Source organism: Dermacentor albipictus, chromosome 4 (genome assembly GCF_038994185.2).
Source record: "Dermacentor albipictus isolate Rhodes 1998 colony chromosome 4, USDA_Dalb.pri_finalv2, whole genome shotgun sequence".
Lineage (NCBI taxonomy): Eukaryota > Metazoa > Arthropoda > Arachnida > Ixodida > Ixodidae > Dermacentor > Dermacentor albipictus.
Genome location: NC_091824.1, coordinates 36,669,727 through 36,697,629, shown reverse-complemented (window position 1 = coordinate 36,697,629; position 27,903 = coordinate 36,669,727). Strand labels below are relative to the sequence as shown.

Sequence of the window (27,903 nt, the reverse complement as noted above, 5' to 3'; positions counted from 1 at the left end):
ACCGCCGCTAGGAATAAAAAAAAAACAGAACAAAAAAAAATTTAAAGAAAATCGGAAACTACGGTATTGTGTTGTTCCCGTGCCTGCCATGGCGGAAGGGTGGATAATCGCTGCGTGGTGACAATATTTCTGTGCTGATACTCCGTGCTTGCCTGCTCACCATCGGCTTTAAGATTGGCCCTGCTATGCATTGTCTATAATTGGGGTAAGCGGCACGATGTTTTCGTCTTCGTTGTCGTCATATTTCGAGTGTTTGCCGGGAGCGTCGATCGTGGTAATGTTGATGGAACGCCGACCTCAGTGTGTATAAAGTGGGGACGCTGAAAGAAATGTGACAGAGTTGGTCAGCTCTTTTATGTTGTCCTAAGCGAAAGTCGATACACCGATAGCACGGTGTTAGTTCTGACGCTACTGCAGTAATTGGCGAAAAAGCTGGTCGCATCCTAGCCCTTATTTTGCGAATATCGGAACCTGCTGAGGTCTTATCTTGTGCAAGGATTGGTGTTTTGTAAGCACGCGATGCGCGAAGGCCCAGATTCTATGGTTCCCCTGGCTACGTGACATTTCTTGTGCATTTCATCCCAGATTTCTTCAGGATAGCCACGCCGCTAGACACATCGTTTCCTCTGTTGCTGTTGTTTGCCAAGTGACAGTTGTTTAACTCTCTCATTCGACGCTCTTTTTTCTTTCTTTCTGCCCCAGCTCCGGCTTTCCGTTTTCTTATCACCGCTTGTCCGTGCAGCGCTGCTAGCCTTTGTCGATTGCCTACTAAGCCGGTGCAAGGCCCGTTCTAGTTCGCTGTCTCCGTGCTACGCCTGCACATCGTGAATCACGTCGATTGCCTCGGCTTCGCGAAGCGATATCCAATGCGACTTGCCTAGGGTGACGCTTTTAGCTGCTCTGTTCGTCGGCCCCTGTTGTCTGTGGAGTTGCTTTGGTAATAGTTGTTTCTGTTGGCGTTCGAACAGCGGTTAGAAGGACGCAGCCGACCGCAAAATTGCTTGCTTGACCGCGCACATTTCTTGCTTCACCGCAGCTGCGTTGGTTGGGTCGGCGTAGTATTCGGCCTGTGAAGCCACGCTGTTTTCCTTTTTGCCCAAACTACTTGGCATATGACTTATATTAGATGTGTTTGGGTTTTGTTGTTCGGCGAGTTTAATTATGGTACCTCGGCCACAGTAAACGCTTTAAAAGAAAATATGACGGGCAAGGCATCACAACAGTTGCGTTCAGTGCTTGTCGACCTTTTTAATGTCTTTATTGCTTGCGTAGTTCCGGATGTTGAATAATCACGTACGTCGCAACGAAATAAGTGTTTTTTTTTTCTCTTAGCAAAGCAAGCTGTTGCCCTTAAATTGTTTAGCAAAGCACGCTGTTGCATTTAAATCGTGGAGCAGTATTCAAAACAGCACTTCTTTCATTGCTTCAGTACCCTGCTACGTTCTTTGACTGCATTTCGTATGCAAGTTTGCTTTTCTGCTGTTTTTTGGCGAACATGTGTGTGAAGGTGGTGAAATCTGTTTTATTGCAAGTTTAACAAGCATGATTTAGCAAATTATTGTGGCTGGCAGTTTGACTTGGCTGCAATTTCAGGAATACGCTGATAAAACATTACAGAGTTGGGCATTGCCTCATACAGTGCTTCTGCTGTGTATTTCACACCACCGTCAATACATGCATCAAGATTTATAAGTGATGAACTGGGCTTGTTGGTTAGGGTTAAGATAAATAATCTGTACTGATGGAAAAAAGGATGGAACAAGTAGCCTGTAGCACTTGTGCGTGCTTCTTCCCATTTGAACGATATTAAGTGTATCACTACTTGTTGCTGGGCCAGGTGGACATATCACGCTTACCACTACTCTGCTCTCGCTCGAATTTTGTACAAACATCGCACTTTGTGGTACAGATCGCTCTACGTAACACTTGCCAGTGCCTGGTTTTTAAGAAAAAGAAAAACCATGCCGTCTTCGTCTGATTCTCTCAGATCTTGAAGGCCACGCTTTGCTGTATGGCAGACAACAGAAGTGACACAGCTGCCATGTTTTTAAGAATAACTTGTTGCGAGAGGCAGGGGCACAATGAGGGGCTCAACTTAAACCTTCTTTTTTCTTGACAAACCGGGCAAGTAGCAGTGCTAAGTGTTACATTGAACGTTCCTGACTACAAAATGCAATCTTTCTGGGAAACAGTAGCAAGATTGAAGTCTTTATTTATACCATTTTAAAATAAAAATTCATGTACTTGTTTTGTTGTAACACGGCACTCTTTCTTGTCCAGTTTGTTCTTGCTTCATATTGGTTTGCGCCCCTATTACACCAAAAACAAATGGCGGTATGGTTAATGAAACCTTTATTAAATGAACAACGCTGACCACCCACGCAGGTTATGGAGGACCAGCTTCTGTCTCCAGGTGGTCAGACTGCCCAATGGAGTCATTCCTCGAGCCTCGTCAAGGGCCAACCAAAGGCATGTTTGCTATCCATTTGGCAAGAGTTGCTACTGTGTTGGTGCACTGTCTTGCTGTTTTCCGCTCAACCAAAAAACAAACAAAATTCACTTCCTACATTTGAAGACTGAACTGTTGAATTTCTGCTGTTTTGACAGTAGATTCTGTTGCTTACTTGGTCCCGATTCATTATTGATAGAACGGTAACAACATATTCATCATTTGTCTGCAGGGGAGTGTTTTCACTTTTCAGGGCATGCTTTTCAATTTTCACGTGGCATTTCCTGTGCAAATGTTTTTGTTTCGACAGGCTGTGCTGTGAATTTTTGAAGCGAAAACACTGCCTAGCTTGTCATAGTGGTTCCTGCTTTTCATGTGACTGGTTACGTATATTATTGCTTCTGCTCAGCTCTGTTCACAAAATTTATTGTCCGCCCATTTTGTTATGCACAGTCACTTTCTCCTCATGGCAAAGTAGTTCTGTGATTTTCATCATTCCTTGTTAATCGGGGATATTTTCAGCAGCAACAATTTTGGCAGTTAATGTTGCTGTCATTTTGACCTGTCTTACATTACCTTTTCATTTAGCCACATTCATTATTCATGTACATTTTTCCTTACCCTCTGGGTGCTAGGTGCTTTTCGGAAGTGCGATAAATTAAGTTTTTCCCTGTGTAATACGCCAGCAGGCTTCAAATTTATATGCTATTTATTCACGATGCGTTGCTGAGGATTTAACAAATTTCTCAACTTGAATATTTATAGAACAATCAACATTTAAGCTAATTATTTTAATTAGGTTGATTAGTGTTCTTCAGGCTACATGGCCTCTTCATCGCTGTCATTGTCTCTTAAAGACACTACATAAGCAACGTTAAAGTCCCCTTGAATGAGAGTTTGTAAGCAGTTGTTGAATTTCTACATTGTTTAAAGTTATAAAAAAACATGCGAACTTTCTTATGCCAGTCCACCATGTTGAAGAATGTGAAGTGCGAGCAGCACGTGTAGTCAATAAGCCTTGTCGTACCATCTCTCATATAAAAAGAAAACATACCGAAAAATTTTAGTTGAACGAACTCCTTGGTATAGATGGCGTAACCAGTCTATAGATGGTTTTGTGTTCGCAAATTTTTGTGGGCTTGGCCATGTGTGTGCCTTGCCAGCAAGGTACAAGGGCATGACACTTACAGAGGTAATTGGCTTCGTCAGCATTGTTGCTGCGGGAAACAAAAGTGAAAATATTGTCTGGAATCGCCTGCATTAGCTATGTGTACTATTGCAAGCAAGAGTTTGAAGACCAGTGAGAAGCTATTTAATGTGGTCACTCAGCTTAGACTTGGGATGTGCACATGGAACTCCATTTCAGATTGCGTGTCTGGGCTGAAAAAAAAAAAACTCCTTTTTGGGTAGCATTTGTGCTCTGGGAACACTTGTGACTGCGGAGAACAAGCTACGAGTGTGTATATAACATGCATTGTGTGGCACTTGGTGTGTGAGATGTTGTAAACAACTTCCCTTCTGCATGAGCTTAATTTCTTAAGTTTCGTTTCAGCGGAGAAGTTTTGAAATAACCTCGCAGACCCTAAATTTTGCAGCATGGTTGTGCCGCTCTGCCCCCCTAAAGTGTCTGCACTCACATTATTGTCTGTTACCCACATCATTAGAGGTTTGTTTTGAGTTGTCTCTACCTTTTCACTTAAAATTTTACTGGGACTAAAAGCTTACTGCATCATTGTTTTTATCTGCAAATCCTGAAACTAGGAGTACAAGCGCATTAGAAGCAGCAGTGGCGGCTACCTCATCTGTATTTTCTCACTCCAAAGTTTTTTTTACTTTCCACTGTGGACACCACGCAGAGACACAATAAACATAAGTATATACACAGGACAGAGTTTATTATATTTTTAAAGAGTAAGGGGTAGCCAACTAAAAATTATTTCTAATGGTATTGATAGCCTACCTGCTGTGGTTGCTTAGTGGGTATGGTGTGCTCGGCTGCTAAGCATGAAGTCACGGGATTGAATCCCTACCACAGCGACCGCTTTTTGTTGGGGGAGAAATGCAAAAACGCCCGTGCACGTTGATTTAGGCACACGTTAAAGCACCCCGGTTGGTCAAAATTATTTCAGAGCCCCCCCACTACAGCATGCCTCATAATAAAATTGTGGTTGCGGCATGTAAACTCCCATAATTTTTTTTTTTTTATGGGTAGCCTATGCCTAGAGAATCAGTATGTTGTTGCATGCTTACCTCACTTCAAATTGGTTTGAGTGGTTTTTTGACGCTGAAAAAACCTGCAGACTTCACCGGCCTCTTCGGCAGAGTATTTTATCAACGGTGTGTGAAATGCACGTGAATGATATGTGTCTCAGTATTGCTACTCTTTCCAGGCAATGCTAACAACTCACTAGAAAAAAAAGAAAGCTCTTCTACTAATTTACAACCTTTATCAGGGATGGAAACATCGCCACTTGCTTGCAGAGGTCATAAATGTATCTTATTCACTCAAAATTGCAATCAACAGCAGTCATGCGCAGCAGCGCTTATACTTGGACTGCACTTCACCAGAAAGGCGAAGCCGTTCTATTAGTGGTAGCGAAGTATAAGATAAAAACACCAGAGGAAGATTCTTGCCATGTAAGTTAGCTTAAGGGCTGCCTCCCCAACTTGTCAGCCAATAATAATAATAATAATAATAATAATAATAATAATAATAATAATAATAATAATAATAATAATAATAATAATAAACACCAACAGAGAAGCAATCGTGTTTGGTGCACTGATTCCGATCGTGCTCTACGGTGAATTTTCATGTGCAGTGTACTTTCACGCGTTGCTACTAGATTTGCTTTGACAAGTAATTAAATTATATTGCGTTATGAAGTTACATTGCTTTATGCTAATAATTCTAGCCATAAGTTGTGTTTAGAAATTGTTACATATTGGGTAATTTTTATATATGTTATCTTCTTGACTGACCTTCCGTCAGGAAAAGATTTCTTGATAGTATCTTTTGTTAGCATTCCTCTTCACTACACTTTGTCTATTAAAGCTTTCAGAAGACATTACGTGATTTTTTTTGTTGATGTGTATTTGTGCGACTTAATGCACGCAAACACACATATCTCCCTAACGTGCTTAACTGAATCCGTTTGTTGCATGACCCAGTCTCTTGATAGTGCAAGGCGACTAAGACTGAAATCGAACTGTCTTCTATTACGAGGTCTCTTAAATACTCCTATAATGCTGTTACTTCAGTGAACAGTTCTTCAAGGGCACACAAGGTTTCTTCATGTGCAACTGTTACTAAAGGTTATATATACACATATATATATATATATATATATATATATATATATATATATATATATATATATATATATATATATATATATATATATATATATATATATATATATATATATATATATATATATATACACACACACACACACACACAAACACACACCCGCATATGGTGTGAAGGTTGGACAAATATATGTACTTTGTCATTCTCATGGTAGCTGAATAATCGCAGTGCCATCGTGAGGTCTTATCCTGTTTTGAAAAATTGGTATTGTTTCCCCTTAAAAATTCTGACTGTCGACTCGCCACCATGGGAGGTAATTTAAAGCTATAGTTTAAAAGCAATAGGGAATATCTTTAGAAGCATATATTGCGAGGGTGCTGTGGCAGAGCCACCCTCGGGTGCACCAGCGTTATCATCGTTCAGCCTTGCTCAGCGTTTTGTGTGCATTTTTGTGTTTCTCCACGTCAGCCTGTCTTCAGCGTCACCACCAGTTGCAAGAAAAGACAGATTTTTTCATGCGTGCGTCGAAGAGTTCTTCAGGGCCTCAAGAGTTGACAAAAGGACGAAACTGTGGCAAAGCACTCGAGGTTTTCACTGTGCTAAAGAAATGTGAAGTGTTGTGAAGGAAAGTGCCTGAGACATATGAATGCATAAAACATGAAACTGTATGCTATCACAATACAGGTTTCTAAGTGGCGTTTTCCATCTATGTGAAGGTGCAGGTTTTCCGGGCCCATTTGAGTTCACAGTCCCATAAAAAGAAGCCGATTTGTTTTTGTGTACATGCGCGAATGAAAAAGAGCACAAATGTTGTGCCTGTAAACTTAGCTTTCCCGCTGTGAATGTTTATGTCACATTAAGTAACGTGTGAGCGTGCATCAGAAATTACATTTCGTGTCAAAATATGAATCACGCTGACTGGTTAGCATGAATAGTTGGGAACATCAGGAAAGTATGTGCAGTTTCACTGATTAGATTGACGGGCATTTGGCCCCAACATTACCACTTTCAGGATCGCTTTCTTGTTTCGTAAAGTGCATCAGGCAAGCATCTTGCATGATACTTTGAGCTGTTATAAGAGAAATAGAAATGGTGAGTGCCGTAAATGTAAGTGGCATGTGCAGGGATGTGACGAATTTCAGCATTTCAGAAACAGAAACAGACACAATGCAAACATATCAAAAAAATTTCTATTGCAAGAAACAATTCTAATTATAGGGCCCCTCACCAGGTCAGACCATGTTGAGCTAGAAGCGCAGAGCAAACATTGATCGATAACAATTGTCTCTCCAAACTATTGCATCACTACGCGCCACGGAAAGACCTGAAATTTCAAACCGAACACCGTTTTTCCTTCTGCTTTTGGCTGCCGGGCTCCAAGCCGGACGGTGACGTAGACGTGACCCTGCGCCTACGTAGTCGCAGCAGGAAACTATGCCCTTTTCTACTGTGCTCCAGTGTGTGATCATGCTCTGCGATCCGCTTATTCTGCCTCAGTATTAGTGTAGCATTGAATTATACGGCTAGTCATGTTTCCTTGTGCACATCGTGCAAAATCGTGCACTGTGTGATGCCGTCAACGGAAATGCTTAGCGCCGAAAAACAAAAAGTGGCGAGGAGAAAATAAAATGAAGGCGGGGCCTGTGACGCATGCGTCACGCGATCCTCAAGGTCTTGTATGGGAGAACGCTGGGAAGGAATTTCGCTTGCGAAGGCTAGACGGGGCGAGTGGAGAGAGCATCTTGCTTGGCAGTTGAGCCCGCTTGCTGAAGTCATGGGTTTGCGGCACTGAAATATTTCTATCTCGGCTAATAATGAGCCGATTTGAAAATGTTTTGCAGCAGCACGCTCCCTAGAGGACACGTAACAACTTCCAGCATATAACTGAAATTTGCTGTGGGGCCTGGTGAGGGGCCCTGTAAGAAAAACGAACAGCAAGGTAATTTCGCACACCATAAATCCTATGCACAGACGAAGAACTCCCTCAGCTATATAATGTTCTTCAGTTCAACTGAACAAGTGACATTTAGCCACCAGAAATTGGAACGTTCTGACCGTTGCCAGTAGTGTCGGATGTTAGCCCAGCGGGGCATAAGATGCCGGCCGCCGTGGTTCTGACGTGGAGTAGGCATCAGCCTCCGTTACAAGAGATGGGGGTTGTGGCTCTCTACGGAGACCAGCGTGGCACAAGATGCGGTCTTGGCCAGTGCGGCGTTGTGCCGCTGACGTGGTCAGGTGGTTGCTTCTGTGACGCTGGACAGTGGCTGGTCTTGGAAATGTGGGGCTTGACCAGGCCCGTGGAGCAATGCCACGGTGACGTAGCCAGGGCTCAGGACCTGTATCTGCTGCCGACCATCTCCAGGTTGTCCAATGTCCGGTCCGGGTCCCTGAAATTGCTCCTTCCCGTCTCCGGAGCACAGCTAGAGGTGCATCTGCCCTGTTCTGAGTCCATGCAAGCAATGCCCCTTTCAGCAGCCTTCGCCTTCATTTTCTTCCTCTTCTCTTGTGCTTCACGCATTAGGTGTCCCAGTTCAGTAGTTTTTTTTTTCTCCTTGACTAATAAATGCTTCCAGCTTCGTTTCACCGAGTGGCGTTGTCGTCTTTTTCACATGCACTTTCACACCTTTTTCACCACACGTGATTGGCCCTGTCACTCGTGACAGGAGATGAGCAAAGTGAGAGTCAAGAGAAGAATCGGTTATGGTGAGAGCCAGGAGGTAGAAGCATAGTAAAAAAGAAATTGAACTAGTGGGACGCAAATTGAACTGCAACCAGGAAAGCTGTGATCACGTTAGAGGTGCATGCATGCAAGCTCCACGATAGCAGCGAAGGTAAACTTCACGCAGTGCACACTGCGTATCCACTGCTCTAGCTCGTCGTGGAGGCACAGCCATGTTGAGTAACGAGACGAATAATTTGTTACGGTGGACAGTTAAAATAATTACTCGATCAACTAACAACATAACAGCTTGTGCCTGAAATTACGCAGTTGCAATGTAAGCCTGTGCAGTGCTTCACTATATATGTTGGCTGGAATAAAATTCATGACAAATGCCTTTGCTTCGCCCTGTGAGGCATTGCAACCATTGTGCTGCTCACTCAATAAAACAAAATAAATAAAAGAAACCTGACAAAGTCATTGTTATCTCATAGTGACTTTTTGCCAAAAATTCTGTTTTTCAAGCTGCACCCTTGCAACATCGAAAAAAAGAAGTTGCCAACACTAAGGCAGATGTGTGCCAATGATGTTTCTTGTTAATAAATCCTTATCATAGTGAAACTCTTTGCAGTTGTCACTGTGAAGTTCTTAAGGTAAAATGTTATTACAGGTCTCCCAAGAAGTGGTTGCTGAAGAAAGTCCACCTCCTTCACTGTCGTCCATATTTGAGACTGCGTTTGGCGCCACTGTGACGCAGTCGTCGGCTGAACTGCCAAATGGTACAGAACACGCATTTGACTTTTTGCCTTGGCGTACTGCCTTTCGTGTGGTGACAGGTGTTTGAATTTGCTGATCGCGACCATCGGCATTAGTGGCACGTCTTTGAAAAAAGAATGCAGAACGCATTTTTCAGACATTTCAAATAAAAACACTTGCTGCTTTTAATGTTAAAATGTTCACTTTTTTAGTTTAAAGCCTGAGCAGAGGCACAGAAGAGCCGGAAGGGGATTTTTGACTGATCACTTTTGCACAATTTCTTGTGACTCTGCGTAGCATGTGCGTTTATGAACAATAGCGTTCCTGGTACTATGACAAGATGGCATGCTTGGCACTGTGTAAGGAACACTGTACGGCAAAGATGCCATAGTGCTTTCATTGGGGTCACGCAAAACCTTGAGTAAATAATTCTCCCTCCGAAAGTGATCAACCAAGAATACAGCCCGTGTCTAAGGAGCAGTAGTGTAGTTGAAGTGCGATTTCGCGAGGCACTCTATGTTGACATTGCAATTGCTCATAACAATGGTTTGCATCCTGCTGACATTGAGGTAGTGGGCTTTAGTTGTGTGCAGTTCATTTCTGTGCATGCAGAGTGTGAATGCCAGCTTGGGCTGTGTTCAGCTTGGAGGTTAGCCTGGGTGCCTTTGTCCACTCTTCTTTCCCCGCTGCTGCAGCTATGCCTTCTTGCCTCTCAACCGGCGCTGTTTTGTTTCTGTCTCCCTGTTGCAGTTCCCGAGATGCCTATTGAATGTGGCTCTCCTCTCTTTGCCTCTGCCGACGAAGATGCCGACAGTGCATCCATTCGGCTAGACCACGGAAGTCTCCGTGGCAGCCGCTGTAACTATCGCCGCGCCACCTCTCCACCACCAGCGGTTCCCCCGTACTCCCCTTACACCCCCCCTCCAGCACCGCAGGAGTTCTCCCCCTTCTCTGCGCCCCCTCCTCACCCGCTCCTTTCCCTGACTGACATTCGCATGGACCTTCGGCTAGCCCCGAGAAGTGGCAGTGCGACGGCTTTCTTGTCTGCCGCGAATGTTGCTCCTCAGAACCAGGAATGGCATCCAAGCAGTATCGTCACGCCGGGCATTGTCTCGACCAGCGTCTACACTTCGAGCGTGGTTTCGCCGGACGTTGCCTCGCCCTGTCTGGTGTCGGCGGGGGGCCTTGAGAGTGCCGAGGCGCGCCACCGCAAGCGCTTGCTCAGCGAGGGTGAGAGCAGCCACTGCAAAAAGGAGAAGCCACGCAAGGTGTACCCTCAGCTGCCCTCGTCCTGCTCTGCCTCCGTGTCATCGTGCCGGAAGGTAGACGGTCGCCGGCGGAGCTCCGAGAGCGAAGACGGCGCGTCTGGTGGCAGGCGTGAGGAGAGGTGTGGCTCTGAGCAGAGAAGTGGCTGCGTGTCGCCGTCGCCGAGTGAGTGCTTGCCGGATTAATGTGAAGCACGTTGCACTTCTGATGTCGGTGTTGAAACACAGATCGGTTTAAAGGCAGAGGTGAATGAAATGCCATCAGTCCTTGTGTTCCTGCTCTGCTTTCTTCCTTTATGCTTTAGTCTTTATCCCTGTTATGCATGCTTGCTTTACAGTTGGTTCACTGAAAGGCTGTGAAAATAAATTGTGGTGCAGGAAGTGGTTAATACAGATTTGTGCCGATATTTCGGGTAGTGGCTTCATATTAGTCTTCATTGCCTTCCTCCTGCAATTCGTGTGCTTGTAAAATTGGCAGTTATATCCTGGTTGTTTTGTTTTGTGTTCTTTCAGGTGCAGAAACAGCAGCCGGGGCAGCTCAGCAGGGTGGAGCTTACAGAAGGGCTACGAAGGCGTCATCTGAAAGTGACAGTGATGCCGACATAATTGTCACCCCACCCAGGCCCCGTTCTGCCCATCAGTCTAGGCCACTGTCGCAGGATCCTTGTGGCGAAGATCACAGCTATTTGGAAAATCGGCCTGTTAGGGAGCATCGGAGTCACCGCAGGGGGTCATCAAGGGATCAGCCGAGTAAGCTGTGTGTTTTAGGCATTTTTGTGTGGCACCCAGGGCACAGGATTTGTTGTGGTTGCAGGCAGCAGAAGTGTGAGACAGTCCTATTGGTCGACATTAATCACTGACAGCAAGAGAAGTGCAACAAAAGAACAGCACATCACAAATAGCATTTGAATAACAAACAGCAGGCACTAGAGCCTCTCTCCTGTATGTTGTTTGGCTGTTGTTCTTCTGTGGAGCTTCTTTACCCATGAAAGATGAAAACGTGCCTCAGAAATGTGAGGCTGTCTAGGTGGTTGGCATCCATCCTCTATCCATCCATCCTCAGCAAAAGAAAAGCAGAGGAGAGATACTTAACTCTGTTACCTGTCGTCTGCTGTTCTTTTGTTTCTCTTGAGTTTCTGTAATAAGTCATTCCCTTTTATCTCCATTCTTGCTCCTTTTTGTCATTGGCATGCATTCCATTATTGTCGCTGTCATTGGCCTGTCAAAATGAGAAATTGAATAGAAAAGAGCTGAACTAAAGGAATTATGAAGTTAGGCCCATGTGAGTGCACTCACATTAGTATTGCAAGGAGCTACTCCTAATAATTTGGTAACTGATCTGATTGTTTCGGTTTTCTAATATACTGAACAATCTGTGACCAGTGTCCCAGATGGTTGTTGGCACAGTTCCTGCTTTGGTGGGCAGTACTGGACAGACATTTCTTAATTATTTTTTTAATGCAGGGAGAATACAAAACCGTGCTTGTAAATGGGCAGCTCAGGGACAGAATTTTAGGGGAAATATTATTTTATCGCTTTCTCATAAGCCAGCAGCACAAGAAGATATTTGAAAGGGTTTTGCTCACTTGAGCGCCTAAGTACAGCAGCATTTGGCATGGATTGGCAAGCAAAGAGGGAAGCTGATATTCTTGTTTAGGTTTAAGAGCAAGAAGTGAAATTGGGCATGTCATATACCTTATGCGTAGAACAAATTACTGGTAGTCTTTTAGAGTAATGGAATTAGGTGCAAAGGTAAAGGAAAGACAATTGAGGACAGCGTAGCATCAGGTCACGTCAGATAGATGAGGAGTAATACAGTTGTAGGGTGGTACCGTCTTATGCAAGGTAGGAAGGATGGAGATGGCTACAGGAAGTCGTCACACAGGCTGATGATGATAATGGTGCATCTGTTTTATTGAAACTGAAAGTTGGGCATACTGGCGGATATTCATATTGTGAAACAGTGTTGCTTATCCCTTTGTTGTCCTTGTCTCCCATTGCTGTGTGTTTCATGAGGCATTATCTCCTATGCTTGCCAGACTTTGCTGTGCTAACTGTTAAAGGTGAACCTTTTTGGTGTACGGCTGCTAGATGATAGGAAGAGGCTTGCAGTGGTAAGCTTAAAGGGCCCATCCCCAGGCCACATATCAAATTTAGGTTATGGGCTGGAAGTTGTTACGTGCCCTCTAGGGAGCATTCTACTGTAAGAATTTTTCAATTTGGTTCATTATTAGCCGAGATAGAAGTGATTCAGTGCCGCAAACCCATGATTTCAGAGGCAAAAGCCACACTACCAAGAGACACATTCTCTTCACTTGCCCCGTGTAGCCTCCGCAAGTGAAATTCCCTCCTTGTGTTTGGAGCTCGAAGATCGCATGATCACATGATCGTCATGGGTGCTGCCTTGATCCTTTTTCCGTCGCTTTTTTGCTGTGCGGCACACTTCTGCTGATGGTGTCGCAAGCGAGCTGTTGTGTTTCGTTTTGCGCAGCACACGATTTTGCGCGTTGTGCACGAGAACACCCGACTAGTGGGACAAGTCGGTGCTATGTGAATACTGAGGCAGACACAAGCGGATCACAGAGCATGATCGCATGCTGGAACACGGTAGAAAACGACATACTTTCATTTTCTGTGACTGGAAAACATGGGAACAAGCAGACCAGCGGAAGTTCTCTCTTGCTGCGGTGCGAAGTAAAACAAGAACTCCCAGACATTCGGTTTGTGTGTTTTATTATTTCTCTAAACTTTAATCGTCTATTGAAGCAATAGATTACACAAATAACAGATGTTGCTTTGAATAATTGTCGAAGCCGTGTGTCACTATGAGCGACGTCACAGCAGTGTGATGTAGAAGTATGGTCGCTGGTAGCGGAAACACGAGAACTTGTGGCAGCGTCCCGCAGAGCGCCACCACTGGTGACTCGTGAAGCCTTTGCAGACGACTCGCCATAGCAGATGACTCCACGGGCTTCTTGCCAATAGCTTTGATTGCGCCTGTGCCGCAAACTTCATGAGGCACCGGTGGTGGGCCACTCATTGGAGTGATGCCGTGGGCTACGTGTTCCCACCAGCAGTGGTACGTAGGCGCGCTTGTGCGATATTTGTCGACTCTCCGGATGGGAGCGCGGTGCCCGCAAGGAGAAGTGCAAACGGCGTTCAGTTTGAAAGTTAGCTCTTTCTGCAGCGCGTACTGATGTAATACTTAGCATGTACGATCGTTAGTGCACATTGTATGTACGGCGCTTGTCAGCTCGAAATGGCAGGACTTGGTGAGGGGCCCTTTAAGTAAGCTGATGCTGGTTGCTAGATGGGCTGCATGCGCTAGGCTGACCCCTTCTTTCTTCTATCTGGGGACCAGTTACATCTCAGGGTGCCGAGGGAGGCCAACTAGAGCCTGGGCAGCTAGGCCCGGACTGCATCTGGCCCTCGGCGCCGGATCTCCAGCTGGATTGCCTTATCAGTGATGACGATGATGACAGCAGCAGTGTGGAGCTCGTCAGTGTGGAGCTTCCCAGGTGAGAGGTGCTAAGTGCCGTTGTACATTTGGCCTGAAGTGGAACCTGGCTCATATTTTGTTCTGAAAAATAAAAATAAAAAATAAGATAGAAAAAGCCTTAAAAAGAAAGACAACATTAACAGCATAGTATTTTGGTGCATAGAGTTTCCTGGAAAAAATTCTAGAGGGAAATAGAAGGTGCTAGTGTCTACGGATGCTGCAAGTATGGAGATTGAACAAGCATGGGATTGATAGGTAGCACATGGGTAGTATGTGGGTATAGTACAGTAGAACTTCATTGATACAATCCATTTTTGTACAATATCCTGGCACTAACGTTCATGATTGAGAACACAAAAAAAATGTCCTAATACTTACAGTCAAACCTCGATGTAGCGCACCTTCATTTAAGGATGTTCATGATGTTATGAACTATTGTAATCTCCCAATCTTAGGTGCAATAAAGCATTTTTTTCGTGATTTAACGGAGTAATTTTGCGACCTGGTTTGAATTTAACGAAGTTTTCAGTCATTTCAGGCATGTATTTTGAGTCTGTATGGCTAGAAAATCTAGCAAAAAACTATAACACTGTTGGCCGAGGCAAAAGTTACCTCTAGCGTCCTCCTATGTGAAAAGTTCGAGCGGCAGAGCTGCCATCAAAGCGTGCGCACCGTGATGCGGCAGGCAGGAAACACCGCTGTGCCATTTGTCGTGTTGGTAAGCAACTTGAAGAGGTGTGCGCGGCAGCTTGGCAGGGCCAGAAGAAAAATCAGAGCTGACGATTACTTCTGCGCAGAGGAGGGGTGGGGAGGGAGTGAATGTGCATTAACGTGTTAAGGGGGGATGCTAGGCTCAAGAGTCAACTTTTGAACTACTGCATCAATTTTTATCAAATTTTCAGCGACTGTTTATAATCTGCTCATTAGAATATATTCAAAGTTTCAATGCGCTAGCTCAAACAGACAAAAAGTTATAGCTCTCATATTCAGCAATCATGTGTCTCAGCTTAGGAAAACTATCATTTCAAAAATAATGGAGATATATCAACTGTTTGTAATTAGATATCTTCTAGATGGTTCATAGTGCAAGATAAGACCGCTCGCATGCTTTTTATGCAATTTCTGTAAAAATGTCATCAATCTAAAAACAAAGTTCAATTTTTTTGTTGTCATTACATGTCAGACATCTCAAAATATTTTCCGTTAGAAACTATTTAGCACCCTAAAAAGTATCTTATCTTGTTCCTGAGAAAATTTCAGTCTAGAAACCACCTTGAAAGCATCTTTTGGCAATGTAGTTTAGAAATGATTGTTTTCCTAACGGTTTTGTTTCCCCAAAAAGTGCAAACTCAGAAAAATGAGTTCAAAGATTTGAGAACATGCTATTTTATTTTGTGGTAAAAAAAAAATTAATCGAAGTGCCCTGCTCCATAGGTCGGGCCCTCATCTTCAACGCGACGCTGTTCTGTGGCAGTTGCTTCTCACCACCATCAGCAGAACCAGTAGACATTTCCATAGGTGACGAACCACCATCGGAGCTTGTAGGGTTCGCATCAGCCGCCGGCAGCAGGCTTGGGCTTGGCGAACGCACAGGCAGACGCTCACTTGCTGGCGGTCACCCAGTGCTGTTTAGGCCTCTCGCTTTCGTCGTGCGTTTTCGCTTCCCGAAGCTTTTCCGTGTCGAAGACTTCGTTGCGGGCATCTTTGGGTCACACCACCGGCCACCCGATGATCGCAATAAGCTCACAGAAGGAAGATATAGCAACACATAGCAAGCGTCGAGCGCAACCCAAAGCAGGAACGACTCCAAATGGCGCGAAAACAGCGTTGGGTGGTCACGTGGTACATTTCCGCCAATCCGAGCTCCTGTTTCGGTTTGCCACCCACTGCTTCGGTTCGAGCTCCTGTTTCGGTTTCTGCGGCCAGTAATATGCCTTTCTTTTTTAGTTCTTCGATAGTTGCCTTGCATAGTCTCGATGGAAAGTATTCCATCACTAAACAGCGCGAAAAACAAACTTTCTATCACAGGCATTCACTTCACGTTCGGTTTTTTGCCCGCACCGCGGCCGCGTCTTGAAAAGAGCGTTCACAGACGCCTTCGACGGCAAATGCGCCCCACCGCGTCGTGAAAAAAATTCATTTTCTTCTTTTCTACTTCTCCGATAACAACCAAACCTGGTGAGAATAATCTCCATTAAACCAGCAATCCAAAACAACTCAAGCTTTACAACACATTTTTTTTCCGAAAATCGGTATTTTAGCCCCGCATCCCTCCTTAAAGCACGTGAAGGGAGAAGTGGGCGGGAACGCACGGCTATCTGCCGTCTCCTCCTAGTGCGCGCGTCTCCTCCTCGGGCGTGTTCGTGCGCCAGCCATGCGTGGTATCTTGGAGGTAATGTCTCTGCGGAAAATGCAAAGGGCGAGCCGAAATGGTTGGTGCCTTCACGCGTATTTCTTTATTCCCACTCGTCTATTGTTGGCGGTCGCATAATCTCGAGTCTCCAAAACACTGTGTGAAGTGCTCACTCGCATTGTGACTGCAAGTTCGTGGTCATCGAGTGAGATCTGTTAATGTTAGCTTGAGTGCGCGTGACACTGATAAAGCCACGAAGCTTGCTTTCTGTAGTTGGCCCTCATTGCTATCGCCATCAGTGCCCCACCTTTCTGACGAAACTGTGACTTTCTTTTTGTGCTCCAGGCCGTACTTTTTTACACTTGTTTTTAATTTGTAGGCATCCACTGCGAGCATTAAGTGCAGTCAGCTGTGGCATCCAAGATTTACGGTGCCGTGCAATGGAACACATGGAAATCTTGGATGCCATAAGCTATGTCGACACCGCGCGCGCTATTGCTCATAACTGTGCTATCGTGACCCAACCTTCCTGCAGTTTGTTTATAAGTGCTTACTGCTTACTAACAAGGTGTTATCCACCAAAAATGCTCTGACAGTTCGTGAAGTTGCTTTTAGTGCTAAAACTTTAAAACCTCAAATTAACGAAAGTTGCAATTTAACAACGTTTTTCGTTGCAAGTACAACTTCGTTAGATCGAAGTTCGGCTATATACACATCTCTTTTACCGGTTAATACGTTCCTGGAAAATGTGATCTTTCAGCACCAACGTTCATGACATTGCTAAACTGCAATTGTATGATATATTTTCCCAGTGCTAGATCCCATGCGAAGAAAAATAGGCACGAGGCACGCGTGATCAAGAGCATCTGTGGCAGCGTCCCCACAATACTCACGCGCCTGTGCCATGCTGGCACGCATTCGGCTTTCTTTGCTAGTACCAACAAAACTTTTGTTCACAGCTGTCAATGCCAACCCTATATGATAAGCATCTTGACCTATATGTTTTGCAGTGCTTCTGGCATAGGAAGCTTACTGCATGCTTTTAATGGGCAATAACCCAAACGTGGTGCCGTTCCTAGCTGCAGGCGGTGCAAAGTGAGCGCCATATTTCGCTCTGGCGCCATCGTATTCTGGTGTGTTTCTTGTTGCCATCTCGATGCGCTACACAATAGGGAAACAATGCAGGGCGTCTCGGTTTGCTCAAGCCCCGCCATCTTCACGCATCCGTCGGAGTTCCATGCTGCAACAACGATTGTTGTGAAGCGGGCACGTCAAAACTTCCAAAATGCCCCGCCCAAAGGAGCTGCTGGCCCAAGCCGAATCCGAGCAGTGTAAACGTAAGCTTGCAGAAGCTGCGAAATCGACAACTTGCGTCTCTAGCCGCTCAGGCCCCACAAGCTCGGCACGCGTGTGTTGGTGTTTCCTGCTGTGCTGCTTCACGCAATGTTCTGCATTACGTGGATGTCAGCTGCAGTAGAGGCTGCGAATTTGTAGTGACATCGGGTTGTATGTTTTCCACATTGGTAGGCTTTTTTTCACGTTTTTTTTCCAATACATATGAATGAGAAAAACATAGGTAATGGATGGGTAAGATAGTGGTCGTACATATGTAGGTGTTGATGACATACCTGGGTTACTTTGTGATCAAATTGTCTTTGCTTATCCTAAAGCCAGGCTATTTATCTTGCCATTGAAGCATCCTATTGGTACTGTTGTGTTCGGCCGTTCACCCCTCAACACCCTGCGGTCACGGCTCGCACGATTATGGAGAATGGGCCGACGGCCTCGTCAAAATGGTTCTCGACACGGATGAATCATTACCAGCGTGGGAATACCTTGTTCATGAGAGGTTTCAGCAATTAGCAGTTATACAGCTGTCACCTGTCAGCAGCACAAACTGCTGTGTCCAAGCCAGAGACTTGCTTAGTGCGATGATCCGGCCATCACCTCTCAGAATACGATCGGCATCAGCGAAAAGGGCAACCTACCTCTGGATTGGTGGGACCTGATGTCATTGGCCCCTGGCACCGGATTGGGGGAAGTGACTAAACAATGATCACGCAAGGTATGAAAGGAGCTATGGACGGCGAGAATGATCAGCGACTACCACTTTATCATCAATTTTTCTGTATTTTGTTGCATTTTCTTGTACTTAAGTAAATATATACGTGTCTGTCCTACATCCTGAATATTGAACCCAGCCTCACGTGCACTCACTCCTCCGAAAGGAAAGAGGATCCCACGTCTTCGAACCCCGAGTCTCAACAGTATCCAACTGCATTAAAATGATGGTCCAAAAAACATTGTCGAGTTTGCAACTTGGTCAGATTTGTAGTTTGGAAACCACGTTTTTAAGCACTTAGCCAAATTAGCAGCCAGAGTTTTACACTTGGTGGCTGGTGTTCTCCGGATGCATGAAGCGGCAGCACGTTGTGGGTACTTGAGCTGATAGTGTCGGGTAGCCAGAAGCAACAGTAGGGGCCCCATGACAGTGCCCCCTTCTTGCTTTTCGTATGCTTTGCCGCATAACACGGCTGTGCAGCGGCGAAGCTGACCTAAAGGACTGACAGCAGCAATTCTTAGGGGTGCGAATATTTCAAACAGTAAGTGTCTTTCAAATCCAGTACTAACTGATTTGGATGGAACATTTGCGCACTGCTTCTTCTCTTTACTCTGCGTGCGGTATAGTGATGGGTGCAGAACCAGTTCTGGAGCAACTGTTGGCAGTTCCTTTGGGGCTGAAATGGCAATGTGACAGTAATGGTCTAGCAAGCTTCGTGCGTATATTTCATTCCTCTTTCTGTTTTTATTTTACCTTCCCTCCCTTCTCCCATCTGTAGAAACTACCGTCGACCAGCCTCACGTCAGGCACTTGGCAATGGCGGCGGACACCCTTCCACTTCTGGTTCGAGCCACGGCGGTGCATGCGATTTGTCACGCCATGCATCGCGGCGGTCCCCAATGTCTAGAGGACCTCTGGAGCACTCTTTGGCACAGCAAGCCGCCGGCGGCAACAGTCGGGGGCTTTCCCGTCACGGTGCCGCAGCAGCTGCATTTGTGGACTTGACGCAGTCGGATGAAGAAAGTGGTGCTGCCGCAAACGGCAGTGCCAATGACGGGGCTGGTCTGCCCAGGGGTGGACGAGGGTCACCTGTGTTGCCAACGTTTTCCTCGGCGCCATCTTCCGCGTTGCACTTTGGGCACGTGAACGCTATGCACCCGTGCGGGTGAGTACACGGCTAGGGATTGTCTGTGCCATCTGTGGGGCAGTGTTACGCTGCAGTCACTTACTCACTCTCCATCACCATTTTAACCATATGTCATCGAAATATGTGTGCCCAATTGGCTTCTTTGTGGGAACTCTTGAAACCGAGGCAGTAGGCTCGGAAGTCTTCCTGGTCCCTAATCACTCAGATATTTCTAAATCATTAACACCTTTTGGGGTACTGTGTGCAAGCTTTTTTTTTTCTTTTAAGGAAAGAAAAGCAAGAACAGGATGCTGAACGTCTTGTTAGGCCACTGTACGGCTAAAACCGTGGCATGTCTTGAACTGTCACACATACAACTTGGGTGCTTTATATTGTTACATTTGTATGCTTAACCTGTGCCCAGACCTTCAAAGCTATCACCTGGTTTCTCTAATAGAATGTAATGGGAAAAGGATTTAAATAGAAAAATATATCAGTGAACATCAGTTTGTGACTGAATTTGTTCGCGGTAATAGCATTCATTTTCTTGGCTCACTGCATCACCTCCAACTTTGCACAATGTTCCTAAAGTCTTGTGGAAGCTCCCAGCAGCGCTGATTGAGCGTGCTTTTCCAGTAAATTTAACAACCACCTAGAAAGAATTCTGTAGGGGACAAAATTTGCCAGATATGTGCCATCAAACTTGCGGCAAAAGTGCGCTGTTGTTCCACTTTCTTAACAAGGTGATGTTTTATGCATTGAAGCACGAAAATAACTGGACTACCAATGTATTTCTTTGCAAAGTTTGGCAATTAACATCTCGAAACTGGTGCCATCTTGAGAATTTGTTCTTAGTGGATCTGCCTTGCAAACTCCCTAACTACAATTTGTAAATTGCAATATGTGCTGTGAAGATCAGTTAAAATGTAATGAGTGAATTTTAGTAGTTGGTCAATTTGCATATTGATTTCTCATGCAAATAATGTCTGCCTTTTTTAGCAATCCAGCTCAAGGATTAGAACTGTGCTATCTGCCAGAGGTGATTTTTTAAAATTGGTAGAAATCCTTTCAGGAACAGCAAGTGTATATTTGATTGAGATTTATTCTTTATTCTTTATTCAGACATATCCCCGCTTAGCCCGACAGCGTTACAGCAGGGGGGTTACAAGCATGAAAAGAATACATCTTGATTCTCACTGCACACCTGTTCATATGACAGTCTATTCCACTGAGCGATAGTTTTTACAAAAAAAGAGTTGGCATACAGGCCCGTCCTAGCCCGGTATTCTCTAATTTTGCACTGGTGGTCAGTGCGTGCCGATATATGGTTTGGCGGTTTTAAGCACATTTCCCTATCAGTTCCAGTTTTGTTGTGATATATTTCATACAGAAGCTTTAGCCGCAGCCTCTTTCGGCGAGACGATAGGGACTCCCAATTGAGCTCTGTTTTCATTGCTGTGCAACTGTACCTCCTCCCGTACCTACTCAAGACAAACCTGGCTGCTCTGTTTTGTATTTTTTCTAGTTTATTTATCAGACATATCTGTGACGGGTCCCATAGAGTACAAGCATATTCCAAAATAGGTCGTGTATACAGGTTAGGTACACCGTGCTTCTAAGGTTAGAATTTGCGCATTTTAAATTTCTTTGAATGTAATTCAGAGCAACTGCCGCTTTGCCAACTACATAGTCCACCTGTGCCCGCCAAGAGCAGTCGCCCAACAGCATTACGCCCAAATATTTAGTCTCTGATTTAGTACTTAATATATTATTCATTAGACTGTAGCTGGCATCGATTACTTTTTTCTTCTTAGTAAACCGCACATGGACGCACTTTCCGGTATTCAAATTCATTTTCCACTTTGAGCACCATTCGCAAATACGATCTAGGTCGGCCTGCAGTTTGAGAACATCATGTTCATTATCGATTTTTCTATACACAATACAGTCATCTGCGAAAAGCCGCATGTTAGAATCAATACCTAAGTTAATATCATTAATATATATAAGAAAAAGAAGAGGCCCCAGAACTGATCCTTGCGGGACGCCTGATGTGACCTCAAGATAATCTGAAGTAGTACCATTTAGGACCACACGTTGACGGCGACTTGACAAATAGTTCTTTATCCAGCTAAAAACACTAGAATCTATACTTAGCATTCAAAGTTTATGAAGTAGTAAAGAATGGCAGACAGTATCAAATGCTTTGCGGAAGTCCAGAAATATGCAGTCTATTTGTCCACCCATATCAACCACTGACGCCAGGTCATCATAAAATTCAATCACTTGTGTCGAACATGAAAACCCCTTGCGAAATTTATGTTGTCTGTTTGTAAGCAATGTGTTGTCCGTTAGATGTTCCATGATAGCCTTATATATTATGTGTTCCATGATCTTGCACGAAATCGAGGTAAGTGAGATAGGCCTGTAATTAGTAACTTCTTTTTTAGAGCCTGCTTTGTGAATAGGGACTACATTTGCAATTTTCCAGTCCTGTGGCATCTGACCAGTAGTTAATGACTTGTGAAATATTAAATAAAGGTAAAGCGAGATGGCGTGAGAACACTGTTTTAAAATTCTCGGAGAGATACCGTCGGGGCCAATAGCCTTACTTTCATCAAGGTTTTTGAGCAGAGATTCAATGCCGCTAACACTGAGTTCGATTGGTTTCATAAGAGGAACGTTGCTTTTGGATGATTTCGGGCTGCATGCAGATTGAGAAAGAAAGACTGATTGGAAATATCTGTTTAGGCATGTCGCTTTTTCTGCATCGGTCAGAAAGAATACGTTCATTGTAAATAATTTCATTTATTCCAACAGGATCAGACCCACATCCCTTCAAATATTGCCAGAACGGTTTAGGATTTGTTTTCATTTTGTCATTTAATCGTTTAAGATACTGTTCTTTTGCTTTTTTCGACAGGTCTTTGTATTCGCGTGTTAATTCTTGTAGCCTTTTAAAACACGCGTGTGTTTTTGTTCTTCTATATCTTTGAAACACATGCCTTCGTTTTTTAATTAACCTCAATACACGAAAGGTGATCCACGGTTTTTTACGCTTTTGGAGTCTAGCCGATTCAATACTTGGTACGAACTTCACGCCAAACAGCTTTTGTTTAAATGTGCTCCATAAAAATTCTACTTCATGTTCCTCCGCAAAGCATTCAAAAACAGGAATAAAATCAAGAAGTTTATCAGAAATTGATGAATAATCGCCCTTTTCAAAAAAGAAAATTTTTCTGCTGATGCACTTTTTTATGCGCTGTACTTTCGTTTTGATCTCTGCAACCACAACCCGATGATCACTGATACCTGGAATGACATCAACGTTACCAACTAAATTTGGCGAATTACAAAGGAGAAGATCTAGGGTACTATTAATTCGTGTGGGTTCGACGACATACTGAAAAAAGCCAAAGCTATCAACCAGGTTCCTCATTTCTAGATTATTACGGTTTGCACTCATTAACTCGCATGTACCGTTTTCCCACTTTAGGTCGGGTAAGTTAAAATCACCCGCAGGCAGTATTATTTGGCCAGATACCTCCGAAACGATATCGTACAGCATTTCCAAAACACTGAAATCCGTACTTGGTGAACGATAAAACGCTCCAGTGACAATGAAATATTATTAGCCAGTGTAACTGTGCACCAAGCCGACTCGACCGAGTCATGACCGATGTTCAACATCGAAGACGAAAGGGACGAATGAATTAATATAAAAACACCACCGCCATGACCCGGCCTGTCGTTGCGATAAGCAGTATAGTTGCAGGGGAAGACCTCGCTATCAGTAATGGATGGGTTTAGCCAGGATTCAGTACCAAACACTATATCTGCCTTTAATGACTCAACCAATCCGGCAAACTCATCTATCTTGTTGACTATGCTACGGCAATTTACCACCGCAATAACTAAATCACGATAAATAGAGCAAATATCATTTTGTACGTCACCGTTTTGACAGGGCAATAACTTCTTCCTTCTCATCGTCCCATGTAAACGCTCTGCCATTTATGATCAGTTTATCGTCTTTCAACTTAACCTGGTTTTTCTTATCCGCCTTCTTTATTTTGCCGTATTCCCAAAGTTTCTTTCGCACTGCTCGAGTTTCAAATGAAAAGTCCTGTTCTACACTGTAAGAGGAGCCCTTGAACTTGCTTGCATTCTTCAAAACGGCCATTTTTTCTTTATCGGATGAAAAATTTGCAATTATAGGTCTTTTCTTCCGTTCATAAAAACGACCAACCCGATGTGCCCTTTAAACCGACTGCAGTTCGATTTCCAAATTTGTAGCGCAGATACCCTTTACCAAGGCTTCAGATTGTTCCCATGTTTTGGACCGATCATTGTCATCTATCCCGTAAAACACGAGGTTCGATCTACGGCTTCTGTTTTCGAGGTCTACATTTTTCTTTTGCAGAATTCTTACTTGATGGCTTAGATCCCTAATTACAGTTGCTTGTTCTTGTACTAGCTTCGTAACGTTTCCTATCTGGTCTTGGGTTTTGTCAAGCTTGCTGTCCATTTCAGCCATTTTGGCATCATGACCAGTTATCCTGGCATCAATGTTTTCTAACTTATTCATAATAGTATCCTGTAGCGTCTTTAAGAAATCCATTTCGCCTTTATCAAAAGGCCCAGGGTTGAGCTCAATGTCGCCGGAAAGAAGCAAGAGCAAAACGAGCCATAAAACTCGGTTCACAACCAAACGAAAACGTCTATCACGTCCACTGCACTGTACTCGCGCTGTAGATGCAACACACGCCCGCGTGGGAAGAGCCGGCAACGCCATGACTGCTTTAGAAATTTCACTTAGGTGAACAGTACTAACCTGCAGAAACAACAGTGGCGTAAGCTGCATGTCGGCAAGCGTGCCGGCTCTAAATCCCACGCAGTCAAGGTGCTGTGCAGCTATATAGGCCAGTCCCGGGTCACGTGCTTCGCAATGCTCGACGAGCCTGCCGTCGACGTCATGGTCGAAGAAACCATCCCAGTGAGCCTTGCAGCGTTCTTCGTACAGCGATGAGCTTGCGTCGATTGTCGATACGTTCCATGATGGGTCAGAAGATTGCTCGGGGTAGCACGGATTAACCGCACGCCCACCAAGCGGTTGATGTGCGATCACAGTCCAGGAAGCACCGAAAACCTGCAGAAACAACAGTGGCGTAAGCTGCATGTCGGCAAGCGTGCCGGCTCTAAAGTTGTTTTTTCCAGCATGCTTGAATTCATTAGTAAATTTTGCTGTTTAAACATGCGTGCACTTAATTGCCTGAACAATGCACTCTATTGCATGTTTGAGACTGGCGAGAGTCATTGTGGGAGCAGTTTTTGAGCATTTAAAGCAATTCTGTTTATGGTGTGCTTTGCATCTCACATTGATGAAAATTAGAAGTGCGAGGATCTTATAATTGTATTTGCCATTTTTTTCACAGTTTAACTTGCTTACTAATATGCCTGCTATGCTGTCTAATTATGCCACTAAGTGCCTACTAATATGGAAACACTTGCCTGACGCACATTCTTTAAGATTCTCCAGTACGAAATTCCAGCCCCAAACCCTGAGAATATCACCAGGGAAATTGTCAATGCCTTGTAACAGAAGTGATGTAATAAATGTGGCAGTCGCCTGTGAGTGAATATGCTGCAAAAAAAGAATTTGTTTCATCGCAGGCGGTGTGATGCAGCAACAGCTGTAAAAATTTGTGACTGCCGTGTTGTACTCGTGTATTTTTGTTTTCATTGCATAATTGCAAACGAACTGGCACTCATTGCACTGAACTGTCTTCTTTTTGCTTTTTTCTAAGTCCTTGTCAGAAAAGGGCTCACTTGTTTCAAGTACTGTCCTTCTGTGCACAGGTTGCGTTTGCTTTCTCCTGCTGCAGTGTGTCTGACAAGGGATTTCTTGCGCGCAGTGAACGTCCCCTCCCTCCTAGCAGAGAGCCGTGCTTCGTCCGCATGCACAGGGGCCTCCCCTCGTGCCCACTGCCGCCATCGGGGGGTAGCCGGGTACTCCCCAGCCACATGCACGGGTATCCCGCCCAGCCGTACGGGGTGACCCCACAGCCTCCCACGTCTTCTAGCTTGGTCTCTGGCTTTGCCAGCTGCCGGTTTCATGGGAGCGCTGCTCCTGCAGAACCACTGCAGCAGCATGTCCACTGCAACGTTGAGAGTGGCGACTCCTGCGCACGCACCATGGTGAGAAAAAGCCTGAGGCAGTGCCGGAGCTGAGATGGGGGCGAAGGGTGAGGCGAGGAGGAACTTGTTTAAAAGCCTGTGGCCCCCTCTGCGTACTAACCACATCTGCCATCCAGACTCATGTCTGTAGTGCTCCTACAGTGTGTGGTGTTTTTCCCCTTTTAAGGGGGGACACTACTATATAAATAATCTTTTATTGTCCCATCCATACCAATCAAACTCGTGAGTCTCGTAGCTATTTTTTGCACTGATTTCAAATATGTACTTAGTTTTGGTGTAGCTCCATTAGTTCTTAAGGTAATTAACATTTAATTTCCTTTGCTTGCAGCCTCAATTCAATATACATACACAAAAAAATTATTTGTAAGGCATGGATAGATAGCATATGGAGTAAGGATTGAAGTATAGCAAACACTTTTTTGATGTGACCGTTAATAGATACTTCTCAGCCCATTGAATGTAAGCCCACAAAATGTGGCAACCATGTGGCACAAAATGTAGCAAAATAATGAATTTCTGAAATGAAAGGTAAGAAATCTGCTTGCTATCCTTCATAGAGTACACATTAGACTTCATTCTGCAAAAAGAATTTCAGTTCTATCTGTTCTAGGTGTTGAGATATCGTGGCCTCAATATTGCATGGAGCCAAAAATTTGCGTTTTGAGAAAGATGCAAGAAACAAACAGCACGAAATTTAATGGAAATTTTAACAGATGCTTTGCATATATTTACACACGTACATTCCTAATAACCACCAGGAGTGTGGTATAATTGCCTGCTGCTGTTTAAATGTCGTCTCTTCAGTGCCTCTTGAACACTGTCGGCCAAGGAATGACTCCGAGCGCATTCGTTTTCTCTGCGTTTGTCCTTCTCAGCCATCCGTTTGTTGCTCGTTGGGCTGGGATTCAGGCTGAGCTCGTTCAGGATTGCTGCCGATGTCCTCCTGTTTCCTGCGTTGAATCGCATCACTGCCTCTGCCACAGCAGCTTCTACAGTGAATAGTGATGCATGGCAATGCTTTGTTGCAAGCGACCAGATTATGGAATGTAAACTCTCATTATTGCTCTGAGTTTTACCTCTCTGGCACCACTCAAGAAGCTTCCTTTCCGAGAGGCGCTCATAAATTGGAAGCAATGCTTTGCACGCATGAGGTGGCAAATTATACCGGTGTTTGGAAGTAGACTCGCCTTGGGCGCAGACTGTGATTAGCGACTTTATCATTAGACGTAATGTGGTAATAAGTCGCCATCACAGCCTTGTGAGTTGTCTCTACATCTCCTTTGTGCGATTTCAGCACCCAACCATAGTTCAACTTTGTTGTGAGGTCACTCGTAAGCCTTCCTCTGCCACCAAGGTTCTCTGTCCCCTTGTGTTTCGGGATCAAGTTGCACAGGGCTGTGCCCATACGCTTTTCACGTGTGGTTAACAGAATCTTCTTTTTCAATTTTTATGTAACCGTAGACATCGGCCTCTTGCAAAGAAAGAAAAGTGCAGCTGTCGCCTTCAGATAACACTGTCGTTTAGCAAAGGCCATTTTTCTTGAGAGACCTCTCGAAAAGTAGAAAGCCAGCTTGCACCTCCATTTCTCCAGCCTTCTTGTCTGTATTCTTTTGGCATAAATGGCTAGCCCTCCAAGCTTTGTACATTGGGTCATCCTTCTTTGGTCCCCGCTCGCAGCCAGTGAAAAAATTGCTTAATTCAACATAGTCCAGCACGAGCCTCGAGAAAAGTTTGACAACTGCATCTACCCCTATATGGGATGAGTGTCCACTTGTCATCCACGAACCATCAAAAGATACGGCGATGTTAGCGTTTCCCAAGTTCAGCACACTGTATAGTTGAACTGATTGTACACTTTCGGTCATCACTTCTTCGGCCGTACAAATCGCTGCAGGGGTCAATTTTTTTTCTCGCGTAGCTGTGCCAAGTCTTGTTGTGGAGACCGCGGTTGGAAATGTTCATCACCGAAAATAGATCATTAAGTGCTCTCTGCTGGTTCCCAGTGCGCTGCATAGCACGCGCTGCCAAAATATTTACAACGAACGGGTTCAGCATCTGATCGCCGCTTAGGCGCGGTGAGCTCCACGCAGACGCAATGTCTCCACAGTTGGAACATGAGAGCGTAAGTTTCACAGAGAGGCTGTATTCTTGCTCACCTTTCTTGAACTCAATGTTGCCGCTATCACATGCTGTGCACTTTGCAAACCTCAAAAGCTGGTTTTG

The 27,903-nt window shown here is 44.6% G+C and overlaps 1 protein-coding gene across 5 annotated transcripts in view; it reads left to right on the top strand.

Moving 5' to 3' along the window:
- The first annotated feature begins 54 nt into the window (after nt 1-54).
- Nucleotides 55-27,903, top strand: part of LOC135919869 (E3 ubiquitin-protein ligase Arkadia) — an 82,458-nt gene continuing 54,609 nt past the window's right edge. The window contains exons 1-8 of one of the 5 annotated variants that reach the window (XM_065453850.2): nt 55-205; nt 2,386-2,469; nt 9,092-9,200; nt 9,928-10,608; nt 10,956-11,192; nt 13,804-13,960; nt 19,135-19,521; nt 25,398-25,680. In XM_065453850.2, the coding sequence (XP_065309922.2) occupies nt 2,389-2,469; nt 9,092-9,200; nt 9,928-10,608; nt 10,956-11,192; nt 13,804-13,960; nt 19,135-19,521; nt 25,398-25,680 (1,935 nt within the window). In that variant the 5' untranslated portion in view covers nt 55-205; nt 2,386-2,388. Of the gene's footprint in view, nt 206-244; nt 344-579; nt 938-2,385; nt 2,470-9,091; nt 9,201-9,927; nt 10,609-10,955; nt 11,193-13,803; nt 13,961-19,134; nt 19,522-25,397; nt 25,681-27,903 lie in introns of those variants that run through there. The other 4 variants (XM_065453851.2, XM_065453852.2, XM_065453854.2 and 1 more) reach the window with 4 other exon arrangements.